The sequence below is a fragment of the Coprinopsis cinerea genome (genome assembly GCF_000182895.1).
Source record: "Coprinopsis cinerea okayama7#130 chromosome 9 map unlocalized cont3.9, whole genome shotgun sequence".
Classification (NCBI taxonomy): Eukaryota; Fungi; Basidiomycota; class Agaricomycetes; order Agaricales; family Psathyrellaceae; genus Coprinopsis; species Coprinopsis cinerea.
Window position 1 is genome coordinate 125059 of NW_003307536.1, and position 24845 is coordinate 149903.

General features: G+C 52.1%; 10 protein-coding genes across 10 annotated transcripts; 5 read left to right on the top strand and 5 right to left on the bottom strand.

Moving 5' to 3' along the window:
• Window positions 1-153: 153 nt before the first annotated feature.
• On the bottom strand, window positions 154-2648 carry CC1G_07012 (other/FunK1 protein kinase; the record flags this gene model as incomplete). The annotated part of the gene is made up of 6 exons (XM_001831909.1): window positions 154-957; window positions 1012-1178; window positions 1237-1864; window positions 1928-2011; window positions 2065-2136; window positions 2193-2648. The coding sequence occupies 6 exons, from the start codon at window positions 2646-2648 to the stop codon at window positions 154-156; spliced, it is 2211 nt and encodes a 736-aa protein (XP_001831961.1).
• A 208-nt stretch (window positions 2649-2856) lies between these two features.
• CC1G_07013 (hypothetical protein) lies at window positions 2857-3207 on the top strand (the record flags this gene model as incomplete). The annotated part of the gene is made up of 1 exon (XM_001831910.1): window positions 2857-3207. One exon carries the CDS (start codon window positions 2857-2859, stop codon window positions 3205-3207), a length of 351 nt encoding a protein of 116 aa, XP_001831962.1.
• Window positions 3208-3239: 32 nt separating this feature from the next.
• Window positions 3240-4281, top strand: CC1G_07014 (hypothetical protein; the record flags this gene model as incomplete). The annotated part of the gene is made up of 2 exons (XM_001831911.1): window positions 3240-3881; window positions 3955-4281. The coding sequence occupies 2 exons, from the start codon at window positions 3240-3242 to the stop codon at window positions 4279-4281; spliced, it is 969 nt and encodes a 322-aa protein (XP_001831963.1).
• Window positions 4282-5307: 1026 nt separating this feature from the next.
• On the bottom strand, window positions 5308-7866 carry CC1G_07016 (other/FunK1 protein kinase; the record flags this gene model as incomplete). The annotated part of the gene is made up of 7 exons (XM_001831913.2): window positions 5308-5994; window positions 6052-6084; window positions 6138-6304; window positions 6361-7072; window positions 7133-7216; window positions 7276-7347; window positions 7408-7866. The coding sequence occupies 7 exons, from the start codon at window positions 7864-7866 to the stop codon at window positions 5308-5310; spliced, it is 2214 nt and encodes a 737-aa protein (XP_001831965.2).
• A 930-nt stretch (window positions 7867-8796) lies between these two features.
• CC1G_07017 (other/FunK1 protein kinase) lies at window positions 8797-12148 on the bottom strand (the record flags this gene model as incomplete). Its single annotated transcript, XM_001831914.2, has 10 exons — window positions 8797-9502; window positions 9648-9770; window positions 9962-10071; window positions 10130-10660; window positions 10712-10795; window positions 10850-10921; window positions 10976-11654; window positions 11752-11853; window positions 11972-12026; window positions 12112-12148. 10 exons carry the CDS (start codon window positions 12146-12148, stop codon window positions 8797-8799), a joined length of 2499 nt encoding a protein of 832 aa, XP_001831966.2.
• A 414-nt stretch (window positions 12149-12562) lies between these two features.
• On the bottom strand, window positions 12563-15377 carry CC1G_15111 (hypothetical protein; the record flags this gene model as incomplete). Its single annotated transcript, XM_002910424.1, has 6 exons — window positions 12563-12767; window positions 12823-12868; window positions 12933-13020; window positions 13084-14966; window positions 15019-15089; window positions 15331-15377. 6 exons carry the CDS (start codon window positions 15375-15377, stop codon window positions 12563-12565), a joined length of 2340 nt encoding a protein of 779 aa, XP_002910470.1.
• Window positions 15378-15969: 592 nt separating this feature from the next.
• On the bottom strand, window positions 15970-18176 carry CC1G_15112 (hypothetical protein; the record flags this gene model as incomplete). Its single annotated transcript, XM_002910425.1, has 4 exons — window positions 15970-16223; window positions 16278-17421; window positions 17689-17786; window positions 18083-18176. The coding sequence occupies 4 exons, from the start codon at window positions 18174-18176 to the stop codon at window positions 15970-15972; spliced, it is 1590 nt and encodes a 529-aa protein (XP_002910471.1).
• A 754-nt stretch (window positions 18177-18930) lies between these two features.
• CC1G_07019 (other/FunK1 protein kinase) lies at window positions 18931-21469 on the top strand (the record flags this gene model as incomplete). Its single annotated transcript, XM_001831916.2, has 6 exons — window positions 18931-19407; window positions 19459-19530; window positions 19588-19671; window positions 19728-20394; window positions 20450-20616; window positions 20678-21469. The coding sequence occupies 6 exons, from the start codon at window positions 18931-18933 to the stop codon at window positions 21467-21469; spliced, it is 2259 nt and encodes a 752-aa protein (XP_001831968.2).
• A 306-nt stretch (window positions 21470-21775) lies between these two features.
• On the top strand, window positions 21776-23040 carry CC1G_07020 (other/FunK1 protein kinase; the record flags this gene model as incomplete). Its single annotated transcript, XM_001831917.2, has 4 exons — window positions 21776-22252; window positions 22308-22379; window positions 22437-22520; window positions 22603-23040. 4 exons carry the CDS (start codon window positions 21776-21778, stop codon window positions 23038-23040), a joined length of 1071 nt encoding a protein of 356 aa, XP_001831969.2.
• A 584-nt stretch (window positions 23041-23624) lies between these two features.
• CC1G_07021 (hypothetical protein) lies at window positions 23625-24425 on the top strand (the record flags this gene model as incomplete). Its single annotated transcript, XM_001831918.1, has 1 exon — window positions 23625-24425. One exon carries the CDS (start codon window positions 23625-23627, stop codon window positions 24423-24425), a length of 801 nt encoding a protein of 266 aa, XP_001831970.1.
• Window positions 24426-24845: the final 420 nt, after the last annotated feature.

The following is a 24845-nucleotide window of genomic DNA, read 5'->3' on the forward strand; positions in this document are numbered from 1 at the left end:
AGATACATTTCTGCACTTCTGGACCCTCTGGGTGCTTAGACTTCACTCTGGGATCTGATTCGATAATTCAACAACGTGGATATGATAAGGTCGAGGTAGTAATACATACTCTAGTCTACAGTATAAAATTACACGAGTAAGGTCTAGTTGCTCCTATCTACGCTGCTTCTGTAGCTTGGCCTCCCGAAGACGTCGAGTCGCAGACCGTGTCATCCGACCAGCGTTCCTCGTCATCGACCGTGTCGTTGGACCGCTCCTCTGGGGATCGCAGGCGCCACGCATAGGCCGCAGCCTCTTCGGTGCTCTGCTCTCTTCTCCCAATTCGACATTTTGACGTTTCTTGGGACGTTGGACGGTGGGTGGTTGGGCAGGACGCAAAGTCACCTGTACATGGTTGTCGACCTTGTTCCCAGCCTCCATTTGACGTACGTCTGTGTCGACGATGAGTTCAATACCACCCCATTGATCCCTGCATCCTTCGACACCGTCGAAGAAGGTCCGCATCCCTTCGCTGATGATCCACGAGAAAGTCTCCATCTCATTGAACCTTCCCTCCTTGTTGCGATTGAGGTAAACAGCGTAAAGGTTGTGGCGTAGGATGTTGAGGCGTTTGTAGAACGAACCGTGCAGTGCTGGAGGAAGTGACTCCTTCACCTTGGGTTCGTGTGAGAGGGGGTTTATGAGTAGAAGAGCCCTCGTTCGGGCATAAATTTGATCGACTCGCTGCTGGAAATGAAGTCGCCCAAACTGTCTGGGCAGGTTTTGGTTTATCCGCATGGTCGTCAACCAGAGAAGAATCCACCAGATGGACTCTAAATCGTGCTGGTAGTTGTGGACGACCGGTGCGGTAGGAAAAGGGGGAACTAGCCCTTCGGGGTCTATCCGGTCCGGGTCGACTTCTGTAGGGTAGAGATGTTGACTATCGAGGACCTCATATGCAATGAAGTAGGGGGTACCCTATCACCATGGGTATTCAATAGCAAGTTCAAACACGAGCAGGGATATGCTTACCGTTGTTCGATCCCCATCGCTTGATCCAGGGTCGGGAAACCTTTTTGCATGCTCGAGATCTGACAGTTTGACCTGCCAGGGCGCGTCCGCCGTTGCTCGAAAAGCAAAAATGTTCCCTGGACTGACGTCCCTGTGAACCCAACCCGCACAGAACATCAACCGTAATGCTAAAGAAAAGATGTGAGGGCGGTGTTCGAGCTGCGAGGCGGATGGTTTATGACGTACGAATGAGCGATTGCTTAAGAACATTTACCGCTTCACCGAGTGTGGAGATGTTGTTGAGCGGTGTACAGACACGTTCGTACAAGAAGAGACACCGGCGCTTTGGTGGAGACGTGGGTGGAGTGACCGACGCAAGCTGATCATCCTCCCCCAGGTGATTTGCAATGACGCAGGAGAAATAGTTCTTGAAGCGATCGCCTTCTAGCGTGCGGGCAAGCATATCAAGGTCGGCTGGAGAAAAGTCCTTGAGGAGCGGCCGGGATCGCCACTTGGAATCCTGGCCGAGTTTCGCTATATCAGCGAAAAGATCATCCTGAATGTCAGCTTCGGTCCTCGCGTTGGAAGACAGGAACACATCCTTCAGGGCCCTGGTAGGAGTCCCTGGGATGCGGGTTGGCTGAACTGGCGAGATCACCTGTTCAACCTCCCAGATGCGCGTGCGTCGTCCGGAGAGGGAGGTGGGGCGGACATCCCAGATAGGACGGATGGTTTTAAAATAGAGCGGTGTCGACGAAGGGAGCTGATAGATGTAGTTCCCATCGGGAAGTAAAGTGACCAACGGATCATATCCGAGGTCGTGGAGAGGGGCGGAGAACAGAGCAATGAAAAGTTGGACCAGAAGTTCTGGTTGCTGAAGGACGATTCGCGTTAATCATAGGTCGTAAAAGAAATGTAAGGCTCAACACAAACATACCTCCGTCATGTCGAACGGTGTTGATTTAACGACGATGGATCTGGAGAAGCGCCAGAGAGTGACCTCGGGCCCCTCACAGGTTACCTGGTGCCACATTAGTCAATTGAATCGGTCCGAGAGGGGGATAGTCTACGTACACCATAACAAAACCTTCGACGAGCGTCCTCGTTCATGATCTCCGTGGCACGGGACAGCAGCTTAACCTTCGCCTGAGAAATGCTGTCTTCAGTAAGCAGACCAAAGTAAGGAGATTGATACTACGTACCTCATTCGACGACGCATAGTCGCAATTGTCGGCAACGACTGTCATCGGCACCACAACCTCGGTGGGGGGCAGCGCGCCATCTGCACTCGGGGTGAGGCATCCATGAGAGACCAATCCGACGTTATCTTCAACTCTAACGAAACGGTCGTTGACCTCGCCGTCTGGGGTCTTCCCCAGGGCTTTACGGATGGCATTACCGATTGTTTGTAGCGCCTTCACGACGCGGGTGGGGTTGGTTGTGCGAGATCGAAAAAGAGTTTTGAAGGATTTGAACGTATGGGTGAACGGCGGCCGTCTTGGGGACGAAGAAGGCTCCTGGTCCAAAGGACTGACTCGAGAGACAAGCATCTTCTGCTTCTTTAGGTCCCCAACCACCGCGTCGAACCCTATTCCGTGGTTAGGAAGATAATTTTCCAAGAATTTCCCAACAGTGCAGGTCGAAACTTCAGACGCCATGATCGTTTAGTTTCAAAATCCAAGCCGATAGAGGAAAAAAGAGATCTGGTTTTCGAGATGGTGGTGGCTCAAGGACAAGGAGCGATGGCCGTCAATCCACGGCTCGGTTGCAGTGACTAGGCCATTCCCACGAGGCCAGGTGATCGCGTCTCTCACGTGACACGTGGATCCAACGGGCGGGGTGGCGACGCGTCACGCTCTGCCTCCTATGGTCAAAATCGCTGAGACGATGCTTGAGAAGGGATCATCTCTGTTCTTTGCTGAAGGGGCTGTCATCGATGTCATCCTCGAAGAAACGGAATACCCGAGAGATGACAATGACGCAAGAGGTTCTCCAGGACACTACGCCAGTGCCGAGCCTGCCGATCCTCCATACGGCATCACATCAAAACTAAACGTTAAACCGTCGTCGGCGGCCGACTCAGCGCTGAGTCGCCGAACGCGCGTCGCGGCTCAAGCGCTCAAGCTTCATGGTGTTCGCGTCTATGCCTTTGACATTCGCGTCTACATGCCGATAGGCGACCAGACCACATATAAAGGCGGGCGGTGTCTCGAGTGAAGTCACTATCTTCTCTACGACACTATCCTCCCATGGTCTCCCTAACCGCCATCCGAGCCTCGAATATCGTCTCCGCCAGCGCCGTCACTGGGTCTCCTGTAGCCGTCTTCGTTGGTGGGACATCAGGTATAGGCCAGGGTATGGCTGAAGCATTTGGGAGAATGACGAATGGCAACGCGCACATTATCATTGTTGGGCGGAACCGCCAAGCTGCCGAATCTGTGCTGAGCAACATTCCATCACCTACTTCACCTCCTTCCCAACCTCAATCCGGAGCTTCGACGACAAAGGAATGGACCAGGGAATTCATCCAATGCGACGCAACTCTGATGAAGAGTGTCCAAACCGCCTCCAACGAAATCCTCGCGAAACACGGCAAGATCAACTATCTCATCCAAAGTCCAGGGATCATGACTACCGGCGGTCGCGACGAGACTTCCGAAGGGATCGACAAGAAACTCGCGCTACACTACTACGCTCGGTGGAAATTCATCGACGAGCTCCTTCCTGCTTTGAGGAGAGCGAACAAGGATGGGGAAGATGCGAAGGTTATGTCGGTGTTAGGTGCTGGCTATGGAGGGGAGATTGACGTCGACGATCTGGGGTTGGTGAAGGGGTATTCCACGAGGGCGGCGGCACTGCAGGGCACGACGTATAATGATCTCATGATGGAGGTTCGTGCATCGTCAATTCCTCTCCTAATTCTCAAGAAACCAAACCTCTGTCTTTCCCATATGGTCCATGCAGGAATTCTCCAACAGAAACCCAGGCTTAACCTTTATCCACGCTCAACCAGGTGGCGTCAAAACCAACATTGCCAACAACTCTCCGTCTCTCTTGGTCCGTCTGGCTGGAAAGATCGGGCTATTCTTCGTAGCACCCTTCCTCTCCACCTCGGAGCAGTGCGCACACTATATGTGGAAGGCCATATTCAATCATGCAGGTGGTGCATTTAGGACAAACCCGAAGGGGGCGGATATAGGGAAGTGGCGGTACTTTGGGAACGAAGAACAAAGGAAGAAGTTGTGGGAACATACCATTGAGATGACGAGGACGAGCGTTCCTTCAACTTAGACAACCAATTCACCTTTATAACAGGTTTGACCTGTAATGAACGATAGTGATTGATTAAGATATCAACAGTATTCCTTCAATTCCTTCAGTCTAGCTCATCCCACACCCAGTCGATCGCCCTCTTTTGGTTACCTGACGGAACCGACTGTCAGTTTCGTGGATTATTCATGATCCTCTGAACAGCGATAGCGTCATTCCCAGCTGTCCTCCTAAACACGAACACGCGTTAGTCAACTGATGTAAGTAAACCTACTCGAGTAATGAAGTGCGAGTTGGGGGATGTACAGCTTCTGAATAGGAGTGTGAACTGGCTGTGGCTCTGCACTGTACTCTGCCCCTCGAGCTGGGCCTCCACCACGCCGTGCACCTCCTCGACTTGGACCTCCACGAGGACCTCCTCGTCCCCGTCCACCTCTAGTCCGAGCTTCGAGAACGTCTGTATCACTGACAACGCTTTGGAGCGACAGCGAGAGTGCAAGGAGGGGGAGTGCAATAGACGTCGAGAAGCGCATGATTTCGTTATGAAGTTCGATTGGTAGGATCTGAATGGTATGGATAGACGTTGGGGAAGTTCCGAGTCTGTGTTGTTGGATTCTTTGTGGGAGAGGACCAGCCTGAGGATATGAAGCGGCAAAATGGCACTCTTTATAGCACCCCTCTCATTCTGGTTTATGGCTGCTCGGGTGTCGGTGGCAAGAAGCGCTCAGAACGGACGGCGCGCAACCGCACTGATATGATACCACAGAAAAGTTCCTCAGTCTCACGGGCGGTGAAGCAACGGAAGAAACGTAGCACCGGATAGCTATCCCGGAGAGCTGCTTGTGTGGGGACTGCGCGAGAACTGAGTAGGAACGCCATTTCATATGCCAGATGGGTGATCATTCATAGTAGTGATACAGTTCTATAATACAACATACGGGATGGGTAGTATTACACCAAGCTCAGTTGTTTCTGCTGCTTCTTCGTGAAGCCGACGTGTCATAGATCTCGTCTATCGATACACAAAAGTGGGTTTTACTACATCAATCACCGTTTTTTCTGCCTCTCTTCTTCCTGAAGACGACGCGTCATGGATCTCGTAAATCGCACCTCATTCTTCGCCATCGACCTCGTCGTTGGTCCATCTGTGCGAGGAGCGACGGCAGTGTCGCGCACAGTGTTGGGTCGGGCCCTCTTTCTCGCTCTTCCCCCTTCGCCAGAGTCCTCAGCCTGGCGCTTATTGGTCGATGAGTTGTCGTGACGCTGTTCGAGAGTCGAAGGTGGTGATGTGGACGCGGGTGGTGCTTCCGCCTTGCGGGGTTTTGAGTCGACAATGAGCTCAATGTCGGCCCATTGTTCCCTACTCGCCTTAATCGCGTCAAAGAAACCATTCATTCCCTCGCTCACAATGGATGAAAACGAGGAGACGTCGTCGTGGGTGGCGTTACTGCTTCGGGTGGTGTACGCGATATACAAGTGGTGTCGAAGATGGTCCAGGGCTATGAAGAATGCAGAACGTTGAAGCACCGGGGGGAGTGATTTGTGCAACTCGATGTCATAGGCCAGGTTATTGGTAATCAGGCTGCTGCGATGGTATCCGACCTTTTGTTTGAAGTAGGTTGCAGCGAATTTTCGTGGTAGCTTCTGGTTGATGCGCATAGCGACCAGCCAAATGAGGATCCACCAGATCGACTCTAAGTCGTGTTGGTAATTGTGAACGACGGGGCCAGGATCCTGTAACCAGCATGGAGCATCCCGAGGGAGACTTCGGGGGAAAATGCGTGACCCTACGTTGATTTCATGGGCAATGAAATAGGGTGTTCCCTGTCAGGTAGCGTCAGCTGTGAGACCGGGAAAGGTTTTGAGGGTCGACTTACAACGATGCGATCCGCGCCACTCGACTCAGAGTCGGGGAACCGCTTCGCGTGCTCGAGATCGGAGAGCTTGACCGTCCAAGGCGACCCCGGGACTTCTCGATACGCAAGTATATTGCCTGGACTGATGTCGCGGTGGACCCAGCCTGCGAGGAACATCAAGCGGAGCGCTAAAGCAGTGTTTTGAGTACGGCTTCATCGGATGAGTTCTTAGACAGCGACTTACGCGTAAGGACGAGCTTCAGTACGTCGATGGCTTCTCCAAGGGCGGGAATATCGTTGAGGGGTGTGCAGACGTGCTCGTATACGAACAGACATCGACGCCTGACACGCCGGGGGACTGGCGGGACCACCTCCGACTCCCCTATGCTGTTGATCTGGTAATCCTCTGGCGCAGCCACCCCGGTTTCGTCTTCTTCCTCAACATTGTCGAGTGGATTGGCTTCCCTGACGTGCTTCGCGACGATGCAAGAGAAGTATTGTCGGAACTTGCCGCCTTCCAGCGCATCTGCGATATCGTCGATATCACGCTGAGGAAAATCCTTCAGGAGCGGTCGGGAACGCCAGGCTGCATCCTGTGCAAGCCTTTCGATGTCGTCAAAGAGATCCTGTTGAATATCTGCCTCGGTACGCGCGCCGGAATCGAGGAAAACGTCTTTCAGTGCCCTAGTCGCTGTTCCTGGAACGCGAACAGGGTTCGAGATTGATTCCACCTGCTCAACTTCCCAGACACGCAAGCGGCGACCAGAGACGCCGGAGGGTCGTGCATCACAGATAGACGTGATCGTCCTGTAGTAGAGAGGCCCAGTGCCACCATCGGAGGGAATTTCGTAGATGTAGTTGGCATCGGGGAGCAGTGTTACGAGAGGATCGTGACCCAAATCGCACGCACTCGAGGACAAGAGCGACGTAAACATTTGGATGAGGAGATCCGGGCGCTGAGGGGAAAGCACTATCAGTAAATCGCGCAAGTGTCTGGCAAACTCGTTTGAACGCACCTCTGTCATATCGAATGGAGTCGTTTTCATGCTTAGGGTCCTGGAGAACCGCCACATCGTGACCTCCGGACCTTCAAGAGTAATCTACGACGATGGTGAGCCACCTGTATGGATGCGCTGTTCAATGACGGAAATACACGTACCCCAAAACAAAAGATGTGCCGTGCGTCCCCATGCATAACTTCAGCAGCGCAGGACAGAAAGGCAGCGTTCTCCTAGTCAAAGCCCAAGGTAAGCAGACTGATATGCCACATGAAGCCCGAGAATAGACGTACCTGGTTCAATTCTGGTTCATTGTCATTATTGTCAGGGTTGACCATAATGGGTACCATGACGTCTGTAGGTCGCAGTGGGCCCTCCAGTTTCAAAGTGATAGAGCCATAAGCAGAGAGTCCAGTACTTTTCTCCGCTCTCACACTGAAGTCGCTGGCTTCACAGTCTGTAGCCTTCCCGAGTGCGCTACGAACAGCGTTACCGATGGTTTGTATCGCCTTCATGACGCGCGTTGGGTTGGTGGTCCGGGATCTGAACAGAGATTTGAACGACTTGAAGGTGTGCGAGAGCAGAGATCCTTTCTTTGAAGAAGATGACTTCTGGTGCAAGGATCCCCCTCTCGAAACCAGCATCTTTTGTTTCTTTAGTTCTTCAACGACCGCGTCGAGTTGGATGCCAGGGTTGGGCAGATATTTCTCGAAGAATTCTTCAAAATTGTATGTGGACACTTCGTTGCTCATATTGGGTCCTTTTGTGAGGTGGGTGGCTCGGTATAACAGATAAAACGGAGATTGGTTTTCGAGATGATGGTGGTTCAAAGACATGGAGCGACCGCCGTAGGTCCACATTTGCCACCGCGCTAGATTCCCACGACCTGGCCAAGTGATCGCGTCATGCACGTGAGTCCGATCCACTCGGAGACAGACAATTCAGATCCTTCACCGTCAGACTCCTAAGGAGTCTGCTTCACCGTTAACTTTTAAGTTCATATACACGTTATTCAAACGCGCTCGCGCTTCTCCGCAAAGGCTTGCTGATATGGAACCTCAATTTACAGTAGAGCGTCAGTAAGTATAACCTCTCTGGAGGGCGAGTAGTAAGCACGCTTCCTTTCCTCAGGAGAGGGACATCCAGCATCGTTATCAAAGATCTTCGCGACATTGCGATCTTGACATTGATTGACCCCTTCGTACACGTTCACGTAGATGCGAGTCCACTGTCCAACTTCGTGAACGTTGACCACTCTCAATATTAAGCGAGTATCTTAGATCTACGAAAGCGAAATTGATGCGATGAAATTAGGAGACCATATTCCTTTACGTGCAACATCACTCCCCTGTCCTATGACATTTTCGCTCATCTCCCACGTTAAGCCGTGGCGCCTTCATGATCCAGGCAATATCCCGCCATTGCTCTACGCAGTCACGTCAGGGAATAGATGACTTCGGATTATAACGGCCATTCACGAAATATCTTAGAAACGTAGCGCTGGGATTTATGGGGTCTGATTTCAAAGAGTCGAATACAGAAATGACCTGCACTACTATACACAGCTGGCCGTATCAAACGGCCAAAATCAGATACATTCCGTACAACAGAATATCCATCCAGGGATGGTGCATATGGACGAACAGTTCAATTGCAATGTGCATCAAAACCTTCCAACGTCATCAGCGACGAGCCCTCTTTGCAGGCCTCGTACTCCACGCTTGATCCGGGTGACTCTCAATATCCTGTCTGCCTTGGGCGGCTTTGGTCATCGATCGAGTCTTTGGTCCTGTCGTCCTTAGTATTCCCACTGCCCCACCCCTGGTCGCCTTTTTGGCTGCTACTTTGGCTTTAGGTGGACCTGAAGTCCAGGTGACCTTGCCACCTTTCCGGGACTCTATAGCGTCATCCACCGCCTTTCGCTTATTCGCTGTAAATTGAACTTTCTCCTGTTCAATAATCAATTCCACCGATTGCCAGGCGTCCTTTGACCTATCGAGCGTCTCGAAGAATTTTCGGAAAGGCTTGCTGATTACATTCGAGTACGATCCGATATCTTCTTGCTTTTCTTGCAAATTCCGGGTCAAGTAGGCGGAATGAAGGGTATCCCGAAGTTCCTCCAGGGCGATGAGATAGCTACGCTTTAGTGGGAAAGGAAGGGAAATCAGGACACTGGAATCTTTGCCGAGGGAGGTTGAGAAGAGCTGAGTGCGCTTCTCAGTCAATGAATCGTCCGGTTTCAATGGGAACACCTCCTTCGCGAGCTGGTACGGGATAACGGGCTTCGCTCGGGCTGCACCAAGCCACATAAATGTCCACCAGATTGACTCGAAATCGTGTTGGTATGCATGTACCACTGTCGGCGTTTGCAGTCCAATTTGAACATCACTATCAATCGTGTCACATTTCAAAGAAAGATAGGGACGAATTTGGCGCTGGGACTGCACTTCGACCGCCATAAAAAACGGTGATCCCTAATAGAAAGGTACGTTAATTTACTCCTGAATCTCTCAGGGCGACAATTCATACTCACCGTTTTGGGACGGCACTTGCGGTGCACTTCTCATTGGGAAACTTCTTCGCGTATTCGAGGTCGGATAGCTTGACCTGCCACCTGTGTTCCGACTTATCCCACAGGGCCAAAATATTCCCAGCGCTGATATCGCGGTGAACCCATCCCGCGCAGGACATCAATTGAAGAACTAGTCGAGTCGCTGCATTAGACACTGCCATTGCTGGATAAGCTGCCGAAAACACTTACCCAAAACACATTGACGTAAGATATGGACGGCCTCACCCAAGGTGGGGATGTTGAATAGAGGCGTGTAGACGTCTGGAAAGACATACCAGCACTGCTTCTTTGGGGGGAACTGATCTGGAGAGGGAGGATCCTTTGGTTCTGTAGCCTCGTCCTCCTTAGTTCTCTGATAACCGGGATCGGGCCGAATTGACTCGAACTGGTGAATCAAAGGTTCGTCTTCGTTCTCCTCTGAGGTCGGGAAGAGATGGATCCACCGAGGCGTTGGGAACAACCGGAAGGCTGGGAGCTCCAGCATGTGCTTGGATAATGGGGGAGAAGAAATCCATGAACCGGTCTCCCTCGAGGATGTGTGCCAGAGATTCCTTGTCTTCGTCGCCAAAGTCCCTCACGATCGGTTGACTCTGCCAGGGCTTCTGTTCATTGTTTCCAAAATCCCTGATATCAGTGAAAAGGCTTTTCTGAATGTCGTCTTCAGTGCGTGCGTCGGCATGAAGAGATATATCCTTCAAAATCATGACCTTTGTTCCGACCTTGGCGTAACCGTTGCTGGGATCGACTTGCCTAACCTTCCAGATACGGGTACAGCGACCAGTGAGAGTGGGAGACCGATTCTGGGAGCCAGCTCCCTGAGTTTGGTAAAATGTGGCATCGCCATTGTCTCCGCTCGATGGAAACTTAAAGACGAAACTACCATCTCCCAGCACCTCAACGAGGGAATTGAGGCCCAGCTGCTCATCGGTAGCGCAGAACAAGGAAACCATTATCTTGATGAACAGATCGGCTCGCTAATGAAGGGAGTTACGTTAGGTGGTGTTGTATATATAGGGAGAACCCACCTCAACCATATTGAACGCCCACGACTTTGCCGAGTGAGAACGAGAAAAGTACCAGAGAGACATCCCGCCGTCTTCGATCGTGATCTTTAAAGCAAGTGTCAGCGTTTTCCCCAGGGACTAGAAGCGACAAGCCCTTACTCCGAACATAAATTTACGGCGTGGATCCTCGTTCATTGTGTGATTGGAGTGCGACACAATCTGGGCACGGTTCTAGAAGATGATAAGATATTAACAGCACTCCAAAGAAGACACATAGATCCATACCTGTATCACCATCTTGACCGTTCGCGTTGTCTTGAATTCGAACGCGACAATTATGTCGGTGACGCGCAATCGCTTATCCATATTCGTCGTCATGCACGCATCAATCCTCTGGTTACACCCACTGATATCTGAGGCAAGGTTGCTTTCGCCGCACATACGAACAGAATACCCGTTTAACTCGACGCCATCCACGCTGCGGAGGGCCTCACAGATCGCCTCACAGATCGAGGCCAGGGGGGCAAAGACATGTTTCTCATGGTCGTTTTCCTTTCCGCCCGCGCATGGAGGCTTAAAGCCCTTGAGGGTATAGCCATAGGGCCTTGTCGGAGTAGAGAGTGGCGTCGCACTTGCTGATTTGGATCTCGCTTTGGATTTCCCTTTGGATTTCGCTTTCACATTTCCGGTTGATGAGGCAGTGGTTTCCTCTCGCGACACGAGGACATTCTTCTTGATCATATCAACGAGAACCTGCGATAGGACCTTGTCCTCGACCTTGGGGAGGTAGTGGCCCATGAACACCTCGATGTCGCAGAGGAACGTCTCCGAGTTCATAGCCTTGGCAATGCCATAGCGAATGCGGGTCGTTTTTGCTCTTGCAGCTACAATATTCCTCTTGGTACGCGGGGTGTCCTTAGTGATCGTCTTTGCGCCAGGCTTCTGCGGCGTGTGCTGGGGTGTACTGTGCAAAGTTCGGTCAGTGGCGACAAGATTAGGTGTGATGAATCCAATACATACTTGTGGGGAAAGGTCTTTAAACGCCCCATTGGAACGCTAACAAGAACTTGGGAATGCTTAAAAGGCTGTTGTGGATCTGTTGTATTTGGGAGATAAAGTGGATGTCGTGGTAGGAGGTCAAGAGGCGTTTCGTCGAGTTCGGGCTTTTGAACCGCATCAGTGTGTCTTTGATGGAGATACAATGCACATTTTGCCAATCAAGAAGGTTGGACCCACAGTCACATGATCCGTTAGGGCCACGCGCGTCCTTCCTACTAGTACCTCCATTGTCCTGGTCCAAACGGTAAACCTCCTCCCCAGATAACCAGTGACTTGGCTTTAATTACGAAAGTTAATAGTCATGTTTATAGCATTGGAATAGTCTAGTACTTGTATCGGCGAACACCATTTATTGCGCTTACTGTGAATTGAACCTCCGTCATCCTGCCTTCGACCCATGGCATGGCCTGTGTGAATCCTGCCGGGGAGTTCCCGCCAACCTTACTCATCCACACCCAAACCCTCATTCTCCGGCTACTTGGTTCGAGTCAAGTTTAACCTTCTACACACGTTACCCCGTATGTAAGGCCAAACCCCAACGGAAATCTAATGCGGGTGAGAACTACTATTGACGAATGTTCGATATCAATTAGATTAAGCTACATACAATTATCAATACATGGAACAACTAAACAAACCCTTCGTAGCCGTAACTTCCAACTACATGTGCCCAGAACCCCCAAAACGAAAGCATGCATAGGAGAAAACCTGAACGAGAAACAAAACGAGATCCATAATGTCGCCACCCCTCTTCCACTCTGGGCGCAATCCCCCGATCCAAAACCAACACTACCCTCCTCGAAACATCCATCCTCACGGCGCCCAAAACTCCCTCTTCGTATCCAGCGGATACAAACTGCTAATCTGTGGATCCTGAAAGTTATCCATCTCACCCTTATACCTGGGCTCAACCGGCTTCCCGCCCCTTGCCACGTGCTTACGGTTCCATTCCCGGACCCTTCGACGAAAATTTCGTGTTAATGAGTGCATGTTGACGTAGGATGCGTGGAGGCTGTGGCTATTAAAAATGTCATTAGGGCGTCGTTTCAACCCAGGTGATGAAGAATACCAACCTGACTCGACAAAGAAGAGTATCAAGCGTCGGATGCGGGTCTTCCCCTAAAAATAATAAACGCGTTAATCTCAGAATTACCAGCTCAAACAAGCGAGAGGAATAACATACGCAAGATGGATATTAAAGCCTGCGTCATAGACGCCCCATTGACATCTTCCCGAGATTCCTGTCCATCCTTCGCGGCAGAGAAACAAACCTACAGTTCCGCGGCCAAGTTAGATGACCAGGGTAAATGTGAAAAAGGTGAAACAACACGTACGACAAAGCCAGCCTCCCCCCTCCCACTCCAAGGCTTCTTATGCGCTTCACACCACCCCGTACAGAACAACCCCTTCGGGCTCAAATACCGCCTGACCACCTCCTTCCGCACCCTCTTCTTCCGTCGACGTTCCCCACCTGTCGTAAATCGGCGACTACCACAAGCGCACTCTCCGTTCGTGGGTGCGCAGTCCAATGAGTGCGCAGGTGGAGGTGTAGCATTCGCGGTGGAGTGCAATTCCCCATTCTGGAGTCCCCCAACCGTCGCAGTTTGTACCCCAGAGGACTCTAGTCGCCTAGAATCAGACGCATGCCGGTTCCGAACCAACGCCCGCCCGCGTTCAACGACACCCCCAACCTCGCGCTTAATCTCCCTCCCCCTCTCCACCACAAAGGATTTGATGGCTTCCGAGATGGCACGAGGACGGGTCTTGCTGTTGGCATTCCCGACACCCCCGGAGTCGGCGTGTGCGTCAGGATCCAAATGCCGCCCAGTAGGCACCCCTCTCGCGGACCCCAGCCCAGCCTCCAACTCTAACACTTGGGCCACCTCCATCTTCATCTCCACCTCATCCTCCCCATCCACTCCGACGACCTCCTCGACTTCCTCGGTAACAACCTCCCGATGAGGAAAGAACCACGGTACACTCCCCCCACCCTCCTCTGACGACGAGTAGTAGTAAACCCCACTACTATGACCGGACGTCGAAGTAAGAATCGTATCGTCGGTTTTACGAGACTGGCGGCGACTTCGAGGGTTAGCGGCACCGTTGGCGTTGGCATAGTGCGACGGAGGGGTGGGCTGGAACTGCTGCGCCGGTCCTCGAAAGTCTTGAAAGCCGTGTCCGCTGATGGGAGGAGCACTAGAGGGGTCGACTCCTCCGCCCAACGACCCCTTCCTCGACCCAGCAGGACTCTCCTTAATAGGCCCCATACTTGCCAGGCTCTCCCTAACAGACCCAGCACCACCAACACCCTCTCGCGACGAATGCATCTCGTCCACCGCATTCCGTCTCGCCCCAACCTTCCTCCCCGACGACACACCCACAGGACCTTGTGCGAGGGAAGCCGAGCTTGGTACACCTCGAGTTCCTTGGGTAAAGGAAGCGGAGCTTTTCGCGCCCATGGTGACGGCCTGGGCATACGAAATCGGACGAGGTGAGGTAGGCGTATACGCGTCTGTTGACCCTGTCTGGATACGCAGGGGCGGCCCTCGACTGCCCGTACGAGCCATAACAGGCGCGATTGTCATCACGCTAGAGCTCGGACTGGGACTGGGACCCTCCACCACATGCCCGTTCGCCAACGCGTTTGTGGATTCCACCGAGGTTGGATTGGTCGTAGAACCCTCCCGGTCTGGCGCGACAACTCCATTGGGTACACTCGATCGATTGGCGTGCGTCGTCGTCGTCGTCGTTTCTGGCCCAGCAGTAGCGCTCCCAATCGCACCTCCAGCAGCAATCTGGTCCATCACCACCTGATCAATCGACCCACGGTTCCACAGCTTCCTCTCACACCTCGTCGCAGAAGAGGGGGGATGTTGCTGGTGTTGCTGATGGGGGTGTTGGAAATGAGGAGGGAGAGCGTGCCGAGTCACCGTAGGTGGAGCGGACGCAGGTATAGCCGAGAACCCTTCTCTCTCCCCTCCGCCACCTCTCGTACGTCCTTCGACTGCCGCACGCTCAATCGACTCTCCACTGCCATCTTCTTGAACAGTAGCCAAACCCCCTCCGGCACCTTCTCCCGGAGCCGGAGGCAAAACCAACTCCCCAGGCCCATACTGACTCGCCCTCTTCCTCCTCTTCCGCACAGGCACAGGTAGTCCAGGGAATCTCCGACGTGTGGGTTGCGGATTTGGCGACAATGGACGAGCATCTTTGCGGACTGAAGTACGAGAAATAAAGATATGAAAATGAAGCCTAGTCAACCGACTCACTTTGATTGTTCCACAATGTGAACGACTTTCTCCTCCCCTTGTTCCGCCACGGCACATAACACCGATTGCACCTAAAGTGCGGGAGATCTAAATGTTATCAAGATGAACGTTGGTCAGCTAAACGTCCCCGACGCTTGGTTTGAGAAGTGCAAGCAGAAAACAAAGGGAAACGCGTGAGTGAAAAGTAAAAGGGGGTGATCCAGAGATCGATGATGAGATGAGACAGGGGATTTGCGAAGGACCAGCCTACTAGTCGAGACATCCCATCTCGTCAGTCCCGTCTCAGTCAATCCCTATCCGACTTTATATGACAGCCTTCCCTCGCCTCGGGTCCTCTCGAGCCCTCCTCCTTCACGCATTTAACCATCCAGAGACCTTCGAGTCGCCCACACCGCCACCATGCACTACCAACAGACTCCAAGCACACAGCACTAAAACGAAACGAGAACTCACCCAACAAACTAGCACTATGGCACGAATCAAACACCGCAAAGAGCGTCGCTCCAACAGGTAGCCGGTCAACGAGTAAAGCGCGAAGGGTGTCGTCTCTGATGCGGAGGTGGTCCGACGTTATGATGACTGCCAGACGAATCGTTAGTTTCGCGTTGGAATGGCAATTAGACCAGGTAGAAAAGGAAGGCATGGGGTGGGCGAAGAAGGAAAAAAGGAGATAAACGCACGTTCATCCATACCATCCTCTTCATCAGGCGCGTCCGTTGGTTCCTGCATCGAGTGGCCAGCGACTGTCGTCCATACCAAGACCAGGGTCCAGGCAATGGATGGTTCGTCGTTGAAGTGGGTTGATCATGGGTTCCAGTTGGCGGCGAAGTGATCCGCAATTGACGATCGTCGAACGGGGGCGGGTACAATGATATGTGGGTGGGTCCGGGATTAATCGACATTGGCGACATGAGAGGAAACATATGCAGTAAGTCGTTAGCGCGTACAGTCTCAACAGGATAAGCAGACAGACGCACAGAAGAAGAATAATCGATCTCCAGCTTTCACATCCTCCGTGAACCTCTCAAGCTCGCGTAGTATGTTGTCTTTCGTCGGCACAAGGCTTCGATCTGCACCTGTAAAATTCTTCTCATTCGTCTCAGGCTGGTTGGAATCAGGCGACGATGACGACGGGTCGGAAGACCAGGGCGAGGCAGGTTGGTCCAGCATGACGATGATATCTTCGGGCTTGTACGCATACAGCTCTAAATTCGAGGAAGTGAGAAGGCTAGTTAACGCGAGTGAAATGATAAACTCACCAATTAAAACCTTCCTCATATCGGCCACATCGTTATGGCACCCCTTCAACTCGTCCAGCTCACTTACACCCTCCACTGCCTCCGAACTCGCACTCGATGCTGCCTTCTTGTGTCCGGAATTGGCCACCTCTGGACCCGTGCTGGTAGTCGTTCCGCTCGAGCGACCGATACTAGCGACCGACGAGGCAAGTTTGGTTCCCGCGGCTTTCGCTTTCGAAACCAAGGTCGTCGAAGAAGCGGCTAGATCCTTCGACGTCGACGTACCCGTTCGAGGAGGGGGTGGAGTGACGGATGTCAGAGACGTTGCTGTCCGAGAAAGCGTTTGTACTGCGTCTTGATGCGTCGTTGTTTTAGGTGTCGAGGCAGGTCCTGGAGATTTTGCAGAAACCGTTGCAGATGTTCCCGTGGCCATCGCCGGCGTTGAAGATGAGATTGAAGTCGTAACTGGGACTGTTGAGGGAGAGGGAGAGGTCGAAGTGAGATGGCCGTCAGAGAGTGGGAGAGGGGGAACGGGGTCTGCAATCGGAGGGATAACCCCTCGTGTTGCTGGTGCAGCATCGCCTTCTCGAATCCCAGCCACTGCTGACCCTTCAGGAGCCATCCCATGGGAGTTTGTCGTCGGCTGACCGTCGGTGCTGGTCTGAGACTTTGGTTGAGACGAAGGAGACGGCTGGTCCTGATAAAACTGAATCCCAATCAATAGCGCTCTCCGTCTTCCAGCGTATACCGTATGTTCGACACACTCATCGCGTAGTTTCTCCGCGATTTCGACTACCTCCCGCGCCGCTTCTATGCCCTTGCCTACTCCTTGGTCCTCTGCCTCGCTATCTTTCTCGCAACCCTGCTCTCGATGCTTCACATCGCCCTGAACTCGACTTTCTGTCCCCTTCTCCCATCCCTCAGCGTCATCTCTCTCCCCAACGTCCTCGACAATCTGCTCGTTACTCTCGACGACCGCGCCTTGGGCCAGAAGCGCTGGTCGGTGCCGGTTGATGTTCTGAACGACCAAGCTGGCATGTCGCGATATGCGCTTCGAGGTCGTCGTGACGAACTTGATGATCTTCATCCTCGCTTTATCGTGTGTGTGTGTGGAGGCTACGAGCCTCGTGGTGTCGTCCCTGAGCGTGTGTGGCCGGTTTGGTCCCTAGCGTGTGTGCGAGTAAAGCGTAGAGTCGATGAATCACGGCAGGGGTTGTCCGATGTCGTCAAAGGTTGTGGACGCGACCGCGGGTGGGGGTGTAGGTGGTCGTTTGCGACTAGATGTAGCCGTCGATGTCGAAGTGCGGTGTGGTGGGGGCTGTTAACCGGTTCTTGGTGGTGTGAACATGGATCGAAGGGTGTGGTGTCGGCGTCGGCAGTGCGTGGCGCGGTATGTATGATATTGATCCAACCCTATCCCTCGATCGCCCACAGAAGTGATTATAACACCAATAGAACCGCAATAAAACACGAATCCAACAGCGATACAGCACAGACAACCGGCTGTGAGCAGACGAAGAAGTGTGGCAACTAGTTGGAGAAGCAAGTCAGTGATAACGATCCTCGAAGAAAATCGGTACCCACACGTCTCCGACCGCCAAACTCCAGAAATGACCCGTCGAATCCAAAAAGCCCTCCTAATCCGAACGTGGGATAAGGACCGTGCACAGATGGTTATCTCCTCCGCTTGGCTCTTCTTCCCCTTCGATAGATGTTGATTTGTGGGCGGGTGTCAGCGCTTCGCCCAAGTCCAACCCCCAGTATGCAGCCTGGACCCGTAATCACTTGCCGAGAAATGGTCGTGCGCTGTATGACAACCAACCCACCCCTGTCAGCGTCACAGCAGCCTCGAGGACGAAAGTGATAGCGAGGAGAACGGAGCGCCCAGGAGTGAATTGTGAGGGAGGTGAGCAGCGACATGATGTTGTGGGTCCCGCACTGCGTTGCACCGAACTTCGCTGACGGAAAATCAGCCCATCAATCAGAACAAACATCGGCCGAGCCCCGGCACTGAAATGGGCGCTGATTCGGCGCTTCTTTGAGCAGTCTTGCTGTTCAGCGAAATTGACGAGACCGGTGCGCCCAATGTCTCCAAGTACATTGATTTAGGTCAAAGAGTTAATTCCAGGGAGAATGGGGGTGGTTAGGCGCTTGAGCACGCAAATATATTTCATGGCGTTAGCGCCCCTCCCCTGGCCAGGGCTGTGCCAACTGATAGACCACTGCTCTATTGCTGTGGTGCATACAGCATCCTCATTTGAGCGCTGTATTTACATAGACATGTATGTAGTTAAGTGAAGCCACTAGAGCGCGCTGAGTGCCCTTTCAAATCTGCAGCCTGAGGCTGGCCCCCATCCACATAGTAATCTTCCCCAAACCACTGAATGGGCCTTGGGTTAAGAGAATTCGAAGCAGATAGCGAGGTGTAAAATACAGAATGGTTGATAAACGATATTTTGAGGCGGCGTTAAGGGAAAGAAGAGCCTGAGATTGAGCGCCAATCAGGTGGGGGCATCCGGCGTGATCGTGGGAATGGCCTCCGAGGCTATGGAACTCGTGATCAAACACGCGAGGCGCGTCTTGTTCAAGTTCAACCACCATCTCCAGATCCAAACCTCATTTCCACAATATTTTGTCTGACTAGAGACTCTCAGCTCACTAAATGTTACACATCATGGGTTCCGATGTCGTGTCTTTGGGTATCGAAAAGTTTATCGAACAGCAACTACCCGAGCGCCAAGTCGAGCTGGATGTGGTCGTTGCAGACCTCAAGAAACGAAAAGCGCTTGTTTATAGGGGAAGATCTAAGGTCAAATCGTCGAGCCAGAAACAATCCTCATCTGGTCATCCCTCGCCACGAGTGCTATCTCATACCTTCAAAAAATTCAAGACCTTGTTCCAATCTGACACTACCACCAAACCCAGCCGGGTCATGAAGACCCTCCAAACAATCGTAGCCACCGTTCGTAGTGCGCTGGCAAGGGTAACGAACTGTGAGGTTGCGGACTATGCTCTCAGGCTGGAGGATAACATCGAATCCACCGTCCACGGATGTATAACTTCGAAACTGGACGGCCCCGTGCGTTCCACGGACGTCCTAGTACCAATTATGGGTATCGACAGTGGCGACGTCCACCTCTCACCCAAGGAGGTATGTGAAAGTTCTCTCCTTATGCCCGGTATTCTAACAGTGCGCCGCCAGATTGACTTCATTCTTATGTCTCTCATTGCGCGAATCATGAACAAGGACGCCCGTAGAAAGTTTTGCTTCGCGGTACGTTGGTTCCTAGCCCCATCATGCACCGAGTATGGGATACTCATGCACCTTTAGGTCACATTCGAAGGCCCTGAAGTAACATTGTGGAAGTTTACTAGGTCCCTGCATATCAAGTCGACCGCGTTCGACATGTCCGAGGTTGGTTTCAATTTCTGATGTGACTCTCAAAAGCTTTACTGACCGACTCGCCTCAGTACCCCGATCTGCTAATCCAACTTTTCGTTTCTCTTCTCGGCGCACGAAATGATCTACTGGGATACGATCCTCTCGTCACCCTGCTCCCCGATGAAAACTACATCTACGAGATGCCCTCCGATGGCGATACAGGTCCACGTTATTACAGAACCATTGCCTCTATCTGTGACACGCAGGCTTCCTACGTCACTGGTCGATGCTTGCGCGTCTGGGAGGTTGAGCAGGTGGAGTCCGTGGCGAATCCCGTACGCGTCCCAGGTACGCCCACCAGGGTGTTGAAGGACGTCTTCCTGGACTCTGGCATGCGCACCGAGTCCGACATCCAGGAAGAGCTTTTCGCCGACATAGCCAATTTGGCCGCAGATGACTCATGGACCTCTCGGCCCTTGCTGAGGGACTTCCCTCGATCCGACATTGACGCGCTGGCAGATACGTTGGAGGGCGAGAAATTCAAGCGTTTCTTTTCGTGTATCATCGCGAAGCACGTCGGGGCTGCTGATGAAGTCGGTGGTGTCTTTGCCTCTTTGTCGCCCTCATCCGCTTCTGAAGATACACCACCCCCACCAAAACGACGCTGTCTATTCGTGTACGAGCACGTCTGCACCGCTCTTAACGACATTCCCGTCCTTGGAGATGCCGTAGAGATCCTGAAACAAGCGCTCATACGTATGTCCTCTATTTCTAATATCTTTTAACGGTCCTGCTGATGCCTTCCCAATAGCACTGCACCTAATGTTCTGCGCTGGATGGGTCCACCGCGATGTCAGCCCCGGGAACATCCTCGCCCTTCGAGCGACATCCGATGAGCCTTGGGTGGTAAAACTCTCCGACCTCGAGCACGCAAAGAGGTTCCCTGATCCCGAGTCACCTGGGGAGAAAAATGTGACGGTACGTCGTCTGCCCATTCTTGCACGCTAACGTCCATTCTGACTCATATTAATGACGATAGGGTACGCCGTACTTCATTGCCTATGAAATCATCTACGGCTATCAGCTTTTCCCTGCAACCGCCGATCCAAAATTCCCTTCGTGGTCGTACAAGTATGTCCCAATCGTACACAGCTTCCAACACGACCTAGAATCCATCTTCTGGATCATCCTCTGGCTGATTTCCATGCGCATTGACCAAGAGGTACCCCGGGAATTTGGAAAGACATACTTTCAACAGCGCGTTGACCACGGGTACGCTCTTGCCCGCTACCGAGCGTTTACAAAGCCGCTCTACATCCAAACCGACTTGGAGAAGTCCCTTCGCCCAACATCGTTGCTTCGCTCCAGGTTCGTCAGCACCCTCGAGAACCTGCGGAAAGACCTCTACGAGCAATATATATCCAGGAACAAGGAGGCGAGGTACCACGACCCCTCTTCGTACTCGTGGATTATGAGCAAGGCGTTCAACAAGTTCTTTGATGCTGTCGATGAGTGCAAGGACAGGTGGGGTGATATTGCCCTCATGGTGGACTCGAAACCTCGCAAAGTTTCGCCTCCCCCACCGCCCCCATCGTCTTCTCTCAACCAAGGTGACGACGTCACACCACCGATTAAGCGAAGAGCCAGGGATTCGGGGGAGGAGGGTAGAGCGTCAAAGAGAGTTCGAATCAATGCAGCGGAGGAACGTCCCATTGTTCCCCGCTGGACTGGCCCAAAAACTCGGTCCATGACAAGGAACGAGGGTCGAATCACAAGATCCACCACCCGCTGGCTTCAAGAAGAAGAGAAACAGAAGAAACGCCGCTTGTAGAATATTGTGGCATTGGAAAATAGCGCATTTTGGCCGTTTAATTTTACTCAATGGCTTATGTTTCCCTGCTGCATGATCTGAACCCTTGAGCAACTAGTTTGGAGTACTCCTACCAACTTGAACTTGAAGGTGTGATTCGGCTTGATCACAGTTGATCGTGGGAAAGGCAATGTTGCCAACTGATGGGACTCCGTTGGAATCGCGAGGCGCCTCTTGCTTAAACACGACCACCATCCCCAGATCCAAGCTTGCTTTCAACCTCATTTATTCGATCATTCTCCCTACACCTCTAATCAGAGCGCCACAATGGATATTGACGTGTCATTTATGGGTATCACAGACTTTGTCGAGCAAGAGCTACCCAGTGCCCCAGTCGAGCTCGATGCAGTCGTTCAAGACTTGAAGAAACGAAAAATACTTGTGAACCGGGGGGTCTCTAACACTATATCGTTCAATAAGCACCAGCGCTCGTCTGAACTCCACCGGAAAACCCGTTTCTCTCACACCTTTAAGTCTTTCCAAACACTGTTCCGACCTGGCACCATTACCAAACCAAGTCGCGTCATGAAGACGCTCCAATCGATTTCTAGCGCCATTCGTAAAGCCCTATCAAGGTTCTTTCGTAGTGAGATCAGCAACAGCCATATTATGCTGGAAAAGGACATTGAATCTACGACCCATGGTTGCATCACCTGTAATTGGGAGGGCCCCGTGGATGCTACCAATGCCCTAGTGCCAATTATGGGCATCGACAGCCACGACGTCCACCTCACGTCCAATCAAGTACGTCAAGTGCCTTCTACGATCCTTTCCTAGTATTCTAACAGTCCTACGCCAGATTGATTTTATTCTTCTGTCCCTCGTTGGGAAAATCATGAACAGCGACGCCGGTCGAAGGTTTTGCTTTGCGGTAAGTTGGTTTGAATTTATCTGTACGTCCGGTATGAGGCTCTAACTAATCCCTTAGGTCACATTTGAAGGATCTAAAGTGAATTTGTGGAAATTTACGAGATCTTTCTACATCAAGTCGACGCCATTTGATATGACCGAGGTACGTTTCTATCGCGCACCGCCGTAGCTATTGGAACTGTTACTGATAGGCGCTGTCCAGAACCCCGACCTTCTAATTGAAGTTCTCGTTTCCCTTCTCTGCGCACCGAGAGATCTACTGGGATATGATCTATGCTCAGTATACTGCACGGAACTGGGATCGAAAATGCAGCGACATATCATCCTATTCATGGATCATAAGTCAAGCCTTCAACACCTTTTTCGATGATGCCGAAGCTTGCAGGAACGAATGGGCGCACGTCGAGCTCCCAGTTGATTCTGAACCTCGCTCAGCGCTCCCTCCGCACTCCCATCAGGAATCTGGTCTCCCAGCGGATCCCGATCAAGAAGGAAGACCTCGTAAGAGGGCCCGGCCGAACCCACTCTGCACTCCCGCCATTGTTCCTCGTCGCAGTGGCCCAGTAACTAGATCCATGGCGAAGAGTGAAGGTCGTATTACAAGATCTACCACTCGTCGCCTTCAAGAAGAAGAGACGAGGAAGAAACACCGTTTGAAGTAATCATACTATCCGTGTTTGTAGCATCACACCTCGTGTTTTTACTTTCGATTAAAGTGTACTTGCAATACCACTTACTTTTCATACAGTGTTGGTGAACCCGCAGTTCAGGAGTGGTGATAGGACTGATAACCATGGGCGTTCTTACCATTTCAAATGGCTATGGAGCGCCTGCCAGTGAGCTCTCTGATGGAATAAAAATACCAAAGGTTAGCATACCATTGTTGCAGGTGGTTGCAAAAATACCTACGGTCCCGGAGTGTCTCGCAAGCGGACCTTGCTGCGTAAAAAGTGCGGAGGTCAATGAAGCTCATTGTGCGACGGCAACGAAAGCGTGAAATGAAATGAGATATGATCCAAGCTCGTCGTCACAGTAGCGACCATTGTCCAAATTATGGTGAACGCGCGCTTACTACCTTGACTCCCTGGTCCCTTTGTTCCATGAACCCCACCGTGAGAAAATGCGCAGCCCATTGGTCTTGCGCTTTGACTGCCGTGGACATATATAAAGCGATCCTCTACCTGCCCCAGTCGAATAAGCACTACCATCGACCTAGATCCTTGCCTGAGTTTAATCCAAAGCAATAATGGCAAACGAGTGGAGACTCATAGAATCTGGACCTCGAGCTGACATCGACCTTCTCACCCTTGCTAGATCCCACAGCAAGGACAGTCCCTACCTCTGGACGACCATCGCAGCCCGTACTCTCGCTCTCGTTGACCTGCCAGCACATACCCTCGTACAACTCGACCATCCAGATGGCCCTCGCGTGATCAATCACCTCGACCCAAGCACCCCCATTGACTATGTTTACACTGTCCCCCGCTTAATGAAATTCAATCCAGAGCCCTGCGTCATCGTCAATCTTATACTCAGCGACAACTCTTACCTCCGCGCACCCAAGCTCTCGGACCTCGTCTGCGACGAGACAGTTCAAAGACTGAAGGTGAGCGTTGAAGGCGTGGTCACACCCCACGCTGCTCTTCCTAAGGAAAAATTAATTCTGGTCCTTGATTTTTGCGGGTTCGTCAGGCCAGGGCCCATCGCAAGTCCAAGTAAACACGGTGTCTTGACGTTGGGGGAGATCTGTACGCCGTGGAAGCTCCGGCGTAAGGGTGTCGACGGAGAGTCCACTGAGGTGCGGATTACCTGGGCTGCCGAAATAGCGAGGCACTTGAAGCAGTGGATTGACGTGGTGATGGATGAGCGTATACCGCAAGTTCGCAATCAAGCAAACAAAGAGCTGTTCATGCTGAGGTATCCGGCGGAAGAGATTCGCGTTCTTGGATTTGCATATAATCCTGATGAGGGGTGGGTCACTCCACTACTCGCGATTTCGCCGAAAACACCTCTCAACGAAGAGACCGGGAGACATGCTGGATATTAGCAGTTGAGGAAAAATATAGTGCGCCTGTAAATAAACTCCAATCTATTCCAGTACTGAACTTGAGGACAAATGTAGTAGACACCTGTTTAGACACAAATATTTGCCAGTATTGAGCGATCCGTCGGGTCATAGATACAACTCATTGTTATCTACACTACATCAATAGTTCATAGGCATGCTCCTCGGTATTCAGGAGTTGAGTGTGTACTGGCTAATGGACTGATACAGACGCGGTCTCGCTGCTCTCAACTGGGTCAAGTCTAAATACAATAAATTCAATACTAACGATTGTCCACTAAACATGAGTTCTGGCAGCCCTCTATTGCGAGGAGGGTCTATCCGACATCCGGTTTCCGCTGAACGTGAACTATTTTGAGGTTCACATCAATCGTCACGAAAGGAGGCTAAGGCTGCCACCCT